This window comes from Megascapheus bottae, chromosome 2, assembly GCF_031878675.1.
Source record: "Megascapheus bottae isolate mThoBot1 chromosome 2, mThoBot2.hap1, whole genome shotgun sequence".
NCBI lineage: Eukaryota > Metazoa > Chordata > Mammalia > Rodentia > Geomyidae > Megascapheus > Megascapheus bottae.
The window spans coordinates 71,233,404-71,242,956 of NC_143510.1; the positions used below are offsets into that span (position 1 = coordinate 71,233,404).

General features: G+C 31.9%; 1 protein-coding gene across 1 annotated transcript in view; it reads left to right on the plus strand.

Moving 5' to 3' along the window:
* The window catches only part of Lrriq1 (leucine rich repeats and IQ motif containing 1), a 130,132-nt gene extending 120,954 nt beyond the window's left edge, over nt 1-9,178 (plus strand). The window contains exon 28 of the mRNA XM_090328339.1: nt 9,021-9,178. Within this exon, the coding sequence (XP_090184465.1) occupies nt 9,021-9,163 (143 nt within the window). The 3' untranslated portion in view covers nt 9,164-9,178. The remainder of the gene's footprint in view (nt 1-9,020) is intronic.
* Nucleotides 9,179-9,553: the final 375 nt, after the last annotated feature.

Consider the following 9,553-nt stretch of genomic DNA (forward strand, 5'->3'; position numbering starts at 1 on the left):
CATATAATGAGTGATTGTTGTCCTTAATGTAGTATGTTATTTCTCATCTCTTTTGCTATCCCTTGGTTATCTCGTATTGTTACAGTATCTTACCTTGATATCTGATATATTGTATATATGTTTATTTGGTTATTTGAAATGGGATAAGGAAGGGGGGGAAACAATATGAGGGATGGGGGTGAGGGGAAGGAAATGGGGATCAAAACATGAGAAAATGTATCAATGTTTGTGAAGTAATGCACCTTCTATTTGGTGAATATAATGTAAGCCTTCTATTAATTACAATTTTAAAAATGGAAAAAAAAGATTACAGTTGTGAGCCACCAGCACCCAGCTTTAAAAAGCCTTTAGATGAAATAATTCCTAGTTTTAAAAATGGGTGATTAAGACTATGAGCGAAAGAAAGAAAGGGAGAGAGAGAAAGGAGAGTTACATTAAAGGAAATTTAGAAACATTGTCTCTTCTATTTTTTGCCTTTAAAACAGATACTTTATTTTTAGCTTTAGAGGCCAAGATTTTACATAAGACTATTAAATGCCTAAATACTATATAAGATATTGTCAGGCCGGGTATGTGGTATAGTGATAGAGTACTTTTCTAGCATACACAGAACCCTGGGTTGGTTTCCTCAGTACCAAATATACAGAAAAAGCCAGAAGTAGGTGCTGTGGTTCAGGTGATAAAGCACTACCTTTGAGAAGGCCCAAGGACAGTGCTCAGGCTCTGAGTTCAAGCCATAAGACTGGAAAAAGTAAAAAGACATCTCATATAAGGCAAATTCTAGTCATACAAAAATCACAGGCTTTTTGTCCTGCAGAACTGCAAATTGAACCCAGAACCTCAAGTTTGTGGGTCAAGTCTCAGCTTTTCATTACAATTTTGTTTTCAAGAGAGTCTTTGTAACTTTGACTTAGTTGGTCTTAAAATCTCTGTGCTCCTGCCTCCACCTCCTGAGTAGCCAGGATGGGAGGGAAGCATGTCTGTTCAACCTTAGGCCAAATTTTATTTTTTTTTAAATGAAGATTTTGTGCTTTTTATTCCTTGTGCTTTATTTCTCCTATAATCTTTTTTTTTGCTTTTTTTTTATTGTGATTAGTAAAAGGGTTACATGATATTTGCGAGATAGAAGGTGCATTAATTCACATACATTGATACCCTTTCACATGTCTTGGTACCCATTACCATCCCCCCCACACCCCCCCACTCGTCTTGGTTTTCCCCCCTTCCCTATCAAATTTCAAATAACCAAATACAAATAAATTCAATATATCAGATAACAAAGTGAGATACTATAACAATATGAGCTTAGGCCAAATTTTAATTGTGGATTGTTTTTGTTTGCTTAGGGCAAATAATTTTTGTCATAATACTGTCTCATTACTCAATTTTTCTTGAGTTTAAACTGAGGATTGTGATGTATTCTGCACAATTGTAAAAGACACTGAAAGCAACAATGAATGTAAAATGGGGGTCTCAGGTTAGATGAACAATTTCTCAGATTCCTCCTATTCCTTTTTGTGATATTGTCAGTGAAGTTATTATGTGAGTGAAATGACCTTGGCAAGAAATTAAAGACTAAGTGGGCAATAAGAACATATGAGCAATACACGAAGTATACTTTTAGCATATTTAGTTATTAAAATTATGTTTCTAACAGTAAATTGTGATTATATGTACATGTATAGTGTATGCATATAGTTTATGCATATGTATATAATATATGTGTATCTCTGTACATATATTATAATATTTTAACTACATGGCACATTTGCAAGTGTTAGTCTATCTGCAAAATCCTTTACAAGAATAATTGCTTAGTATTTGCCATCTACGATAATTGCAATTCAAAATACAATTTCAATTCTCCCACATTGTGAAAGTCAAAATTAACTGATCCTTTCCAATAAAACTTCAGGCAGGATCCAGAAGGTTAGAATCCCATGGCTTGTCTCTAATCTTATATACTCAGGTGGATGATCTCTGAGGATCATAGTTAGAAGCCAACCCAGGCAGGAATATCCATGAAACTCTATCTTCACTTGAAAAAGAATCCAAAAGTAGAGCTCAAATAGTCACAGAGAGGAGGAGGGTGAGGCTTGAGCAAAATAGCTCAAACTGAATCCAGAGCCTGTGTTCAAATCTTAGAATCAGTGCATTGTGCATTCCCTCTCTCTCTCTCTCTCTCTCTCTCTCTCTCTGTCTCTCTCTCTCTGTCTCTCTCTCTCTGTCTCTCTCTCTCTGTCTCTCTCTCTCTCTCTGTCTCTCTCTCTCTGTCTCTCTCTCTCTCCCCGTCTCTCTGTCTCTGTCTCTGTCTCTCTCTCTGTCTCTGTCTCTCTCTGTCTCTGTCTCTCTCTGTCTCTCTCTCTGTCTCTGTCTCTCTCTCTCTCTCTCTCTCTCTCTCTCTCTCTCTCTCTATACACACACACACACACACACACACACACACACACAATTGAAACTTCACTCCACTGTAGAAATTATAGCTTTCCTAAGATAAAAAAAAAAGATTGTAGCCAAGGTAAAATCATAAAATACAATCATAAGATCTGGGTTACCTCATTCTCTTTATCTCAAATATTTAGTTTGCTAGAGCTCAGCAGTAAAGAAATTACATGAAAATCTCACTGGTTTATTATATTGGCTTTCGGTTAACAAAAGTTCATTTCTAACAATGTAAAATGTAAACTTTGATTGTTTTGTATTATTGCTTAAATGATTAAGCATGATTATTTGAAGTCCCTGAGCAATAATTTCAGACCAAGAAACATCACACACACACACATGTAGTCACATACACACACTTATATTTATATGTGTACATAAAAAACTTTAACCAACAAACATTAACCATTTTACTTCTAAAATATGGAGGGGACTAAGACTGGGCCATCTATATTAATTGCATTCACACTACGGGCACCTTAATGTAGCTTTATTACATGAGTCTACTCCTGTAACAAATAGTAGTTGATTTGATGTGCTTTAATAAAGTGTGATACTGTCCATTCCAAAGATCTGAGACATTTTAATAAAACAGCCATGATTTTAGACACAGTTAAATATAACAGTTTTTAGTAACCATAGAATAATATTCATAGATTTAAAACAGTAGCTCCTTCAATAGCAACTGACATGCAGAGAAGGACAATTTTTTGTCTGTATACATGAGAGAACTAGTTGTATATATGTCAGCTACATTTATTTAAAAGAAAAACAAAATTAACCTTTATGAGGACAGCATACATGTATGCTCTATTGCTAATAGATTAAATCACCATTTTTCTAACTGTAATGATATGGTATTACTTCTTGCCCCTTTCCTACATGATTATTTTCTTTTTCAAATAAAGTGTTTTATTTTGAATGTTTACAAAAGTTTTGGGTTATTGTTATTGCTGCTTTCAAACCAATTTCTTACACTAGCTAATGTGGTGCAAAAATAAATGTGTATGGTCAAATGTGAAATGCATTTGTCAAATGAATGAAACTGAAGTGTAATAATATAATAAATCCTCAGGCTAGTCATGTTTATTGTTGCCAAATGTCTCCCTGCTAAGAACTAATAAGCATGAAAGGGGATAATGAAAGTTTCCATGAAAAATTTTTGGGAAGTCTATCCACAAGTCTTCACTATCTGGGAATGTGGAAATAAGTATTTGTTTTCTACTAGTTCCATATGAGGGCTGGAAAGATGGAATTTAGAGAATAGAGTCACATGGAAAGCAACGACAGTATGATAGTTAACATTATTTGGCTCACAGAAGAAACTTGACAAGATAACTCCATGGAAAGAAAGGAATAAACCAGTGTCTGCCATATAATAGGTAGTAAACAAATACATGATGATTGACTATGGGAATAAATGTAACCATACAAATTAAAACTTTCAAAGACACCAAGTGACCTGGAAAATCCAATCTGGATTTTTAATGTCTACATATTAAAGTATATGATAAATATTATAGAATTTCTTTAGAATACATGTTTTTGCTAAATTTTACTTTGGCAAAATTAACTGACAAGGAACAAAAAGAGAGAGAGGGGATAATTAAAAGTTGAAATGCAGTGTTTTGTCACAACTAGGCAGTTGCAAATGAATATGCAAATCAACCTAGAAAAAAATACTTTGATTTATGCTATTGTTCTTTCTTTACAGATACGTCTGAAAAGTTAGTTGTTTATACAGTGAAATAAGATAGAAATCTGAATTGAAATCTGTAAGAAAAAAATGATTGGAAGAATTGGCAACAGGCCTTTCCAAAGTGACAAGAAAAAGGGGACATTGATGTGATGAGTTTTAGAATTCGTTTTAGAACCAATAGTGTAGACTAAAAAATAAATAGCCTTGATGCCCTATTGATTATTGGTTGTTAAAAGTTTACTCCTACATAAATGAGTTGTTTGTTATCCTTTAGTTGACTTAGAAGTTAACTGTATATTACCAAGAAGTCAGAAAGCCACAATAGTTTCATATGATTTTCAGCAGAAAGGCCACATTAGAGAAGGGCAGCATGATTCTAAAACAAATGACAAAATATATATTGATTTACATAACCTCAAACACATCACAAAGGCAATGGTGAACAATATTAGTTGTACAAACCACAGAATTTATAGGAACAAGGTAGTACCTTTAACAGAACACTCTTGAAGACTCAGTCTAGTGTATTGTCTGTATAAATGGAGCTACAGGTATTTTAACTAATCAGTAGGAGTGTGTTACAAACAGTAAAAACTGGGAGAATAATTACCTCAAGGAGTCTAGATCAAATATAAATAGGAGCTATTATACGAGGTCAAAAAAAGACAAAATAGAAAAGTAAAAATCTGTATAAAGTCTAACAAAATGAATTCCCAATTCTATATGGTATGTTTTAGCTTTTATGCTCATTAGGATTTTTTTGAAATAGATGTGTATCATCATGTTATGTATGTTAGGTATTTTTTTGATAGCACAGTTGACAATATTAGAATCAAAATTAAATTAAAAATAGACATCTCAATTGTTAACATTGATAACAAATATTATGGATATTTTAGGGTAGGGTAAAACAACTATTTTGCATTTATTTACTCATAAATGATAAAAATAATTACAATTGTCATTGTTCAATTTCAACCAATTGAGCAGTGACAACTACCATTTTTAACATTTAACTCTTTATTCATATATTTAATTTTGTAACCTACACAAATCTTTACTGATAAAAATCTCATGAACAAGCAAAACTACATTGACAAAATTTACATATAGATTCAACAATCTGTGGATTATTTTATTTTTTTCTCTTAGCATTAGCTTTAAATGTATCCATATGAATGTTCATTCTAAATGGTATTTCTTATTTAAGGTTGAATATAGAAATAATCTTATAAAATGACTACCTTTTAAATATTGTACTATGTATCAACCCTTAATGTGCCCAGTGCAACTAATTTATAGTACTTAAATTGATGTAAATGCTTTGCTGCTAAAAATTTGTTCTGGTCACTTTCATTAAAGTGTTGCTTTTTTTCTGTATCTGCTGCTAAGTAGTACAATATGGGAAGTCCTTTGAAATAGTTGTTATACCCATAGTGTTGGGTATATTGATGGGAATCCAATGACGTATTACTACACTTCATGAGATTTCTATTTTGAACTGTTTAACAGGTTTCTTTTTAACAGACCAGGAGAGTCATTCAAGTCATTCAAAGCATTTTGCATATCAAATTACTTATCAAAACATAGCCTATATAGACCTTGACATTTGCTAAAGGACCAAGGATTTAAAGGGGTAAAAAAAAATATTTTTTAAAGGACCCAAGCAGATCTTGAGCAAATCATAGATTATATGTGACTTCTTAGTAAAGGCGAATAGTTATACTTTCAGCACAAATGGATGGGTCCAATTGGTTGCTTTCTGTGATCACTTACAAATAGACAGCTGATTTTTTTAATGAAAATCTATAACAATGTTGCAGGAAGAAAAAAAAACAGCACTTGCTGTCAAAGTTCCTTTAACTGTAATTTTTCTATTTAGGAAATGCATCAGTAGGTTTACTAATGTTGTTTTTGAAGTAAGAGTCTCTTGCTATTTTATTTTCACGTGAGTAATTTTAGAATGATTATATATTGACTGTATCAAATTGCTTTTTATTTTCTTTTTTCATTTCTAGAGTAATCATAGGAAAAAGTAATGACTTTACAATGAATGCCAATATGTGATTCCTTCATAGATATGTTGTTTTACTCCTCAATTGGTTTTCTAGGTCTAGTGATTTGAGAGTTTATATGATAATAAAAAGACTCTTGCTAAAGCAATGGGGGAATACACTGTATTGATTAGTGATCAAAATTGTTCATTTAAACATAACAGAACAATAAAATTCAGGGTTTTTATCACACTGAAATTTGGTTCTGGTCAAAGCACTATATATACCATATAATCATTCATTTCTTTTTTATATTAATTTCCTACGTATTTTTAATTCCACTGAAAATATACTTCAAAATTGCTATAAAGCTGTCTTGTAATATATTATAATCTAAAAATTATAGTTATTACTTATTGAAGAAATTATACTGTACAAGGAAAATTTACACACTGCTTTTTTAAATTGAAGTGTATAGTGTGGATAAGTACAAATAGATGTAAGGGGTTTCTCAGCAGCTCCAAACTAACAAAACTATAAAATGTAGTTAGGGGAAAAAATGTACTATATGGTGAGTTCCTAGTTAGTGAGGAAGCCTGTCAGAATGCAAAAACAAGATAAAATACTAGTTTAATATTTGTTTCATTTTTCAAGCTGTTTTAGGAACTTCAGCCTATTTATTTTCAAATGATTGCTTTAGAAATATTTAGAATTGATTTCAATACTTTGTCCCACATACATACATCTATGATCAAAAACTTATATTAAAAATAATAAAAATTGTATAATTAATTTTAAAAACTTATATTAAGAACTAAATCCTTAAGTAATATATTTTACATTACGATAGTTTCTTTAAAAATAGTTTCATTATCAAAATCAACCAATAATGAACTGATAAAGAATGAACTTTAACTTCATAAATACTTATTTCTACTATTTCCTTAAATGATGCTTGCAAAAACAACTTGATTTAGCTTTCTCTTTTTAAACAAAATGTCTGTGCTATCATTTGTGAACATTTACTTACTCTTACTAATCTCTTGTCATCTTAAATAAGTATTCACTAATCATAAAAGTATCATAACATCATCTCTAGAGTCCTCCCATGAACTGTGTTCTCATAAAAAACATACTTGCCACTCAAGTAAATTTGTCCATCAATAAATTTTAACTACAGTAGTGAGGTGACAATTTGTTGTTGTTAAAGGACCAAACTAGCCATTCCATGCTATAGATTAAGTTGAATAGCTTTTTTTCAATATATAAATGGTAAGAGGAAAATAAACTTTCGAGAAGCTTCATTAATGATCTTTAGGCTACTAACTTTATCATCTAGTTCTTGCTTTATGTCCAGTCATATTCTTGCTGCTTTCAGGAGTTCTTGCAGCTTTGCAATTCCCTTCTAATAAGACTAATAAGAGAGTGGCTCAATGCAGAATAAGTCTGGCCACAGAGAGAATCCAACATCAGCGGTCATTTGTCTAGGCTGTTAGAGATCACATTCAGGCATTCCAGTAATAAAAAGTTTCCAAACTCCTTCCTCTTTACTCTATCCAAATCCCATGCAGTCTTTGGCTTGTAGCCATGGACAGTTACCTCTTTCTTTCCTCTATGCCCATTCCTAAAATGGTAGCCTTTAGCTTTCTGTCCTACTTTTCAATAATGATCTCTTTGGAGACTAAATGACAAAATACACACCCTTCACAAAAGCTCACAAACTCCTTTGGATTTGTTTTCCTAATCAGTTTTAAGACTGAAAACCAAAGCAATATTCTGTTTATGTTGCGATTTTAAACAGAAAATAAGCTCTTACAGCCCATATTTTTCATCATGCTAAACCAAATTTTAAAATCACAAACACGTTTCATGGACAAATGGTTTCATGTTTGCTTGCTGTTCTATTCTGATACATTTTTCATAATTAATTTTCAGATGGACATACGTTAATCTAAAGAGACATTTTTTTCTCCTTTAAACTGAAAAGAAAAAAGCATCATAATGGAGTGTGATGTGGTTTGAACCTTTGCCTGAAGCCAGTTCTAGGGAAACTCTGGAATGCTTCAGTCTGCTCCTTTTCAGGCCATTTCCCCACAGAGAAAACCCTGTGCTCTTGCTTCATCCTTAGGAGATTTGAAGCAGATGAGAGTAGTTCTGTAATAGTAATTTTGATATGGCACCTTGTGTTCTTGGTGGGTGAAACATTCCAATCCACTAGCCACTCATGGTTTTTGTTACTTTTCTATGGATAATTTCTAACTTCATTGATGATAAACAGTAATTTCTTCCCCTTTTTATCCTATAAAATGTTTCACATCTCACTATCATTGTAATGCAACCATAAAGGCAGTCTTTATAGCAATTATTGCGCTTACCTAATTTCCTTCATTTTTAAAACCAAGGCTCTGAAAGACCTGCATAGTACGTCCTACATCTTAAGTGTTTTTTTTTTCATTTTACCCAAATTATTTTCCCCAAAAGCCTTAATTTAATAATTCAGTAAGATTATTTCTAAAACATTGAACATATTCTTTATTACTTTTAGTAAGCAATTATATAAATTTAACCTATTGAAAAGATACCATAAATATATTAATATGTTTTATCATTTGATAGTCTTGGTAACATCCACATTTTGATCTGTAGTAAAAGGCAACTGTTATATCTAGTTGATTTTTTAGAATCAATTTGTTCTGTTTCACTTACATATGACAATCTTGATTAAATTACTTAGCGAACAAAAACTTAACAAAGACACTTGTGTTAAACTCAGGGATAATAGAGTTTTCAAATGCATGCTGTTGACTAAGTATATTTCTTGCTTTAAAATATAATTTTACTTGAGTTATGTTAAGTGAAAGTGTACATTTGATATCACTGCCTAGGTCATTCAATTAAGGAAGTATTTTCACCAATGATAACAAATACACGACCTTCTAAAAGAGAACGCATATCCTTCTGTGATAATCCTGTACAGTTCAGTGGTGGATGGGGAGGTGGCAAAAAGAAGTCGAGAGCTTCCAACTAGTTCTTCAGTCTTCAGCACTCAAAACATATGGCAAATGGTTTATTCCAAAGAAATCTGTGGGTATCTGTTCATGTTACCAACTGTTTTTTTGTTAGTACTGTATTTAATTTGTAGAATTTTACACATTTTACAATTTTCATGTCTGGTGAAAACATCTTATTTCTCATCTATAATGTAGACTTCTCAATTCTTTCTGTATTCCTGTAGTATGATTCCAGAAAATCCTTGAAATATTGAGATGAATTTAATATAGAGAGCTTCTCATTTAGTTTATAGGTTCATGACACATGGGTTTAATGTAATTCTGCTTATCAATAATGATCTGAATTCTATTCACAGATTCAAAACAATATTACTCTTTGTTGTTATTGTTTAATGTAATAGCCAAAC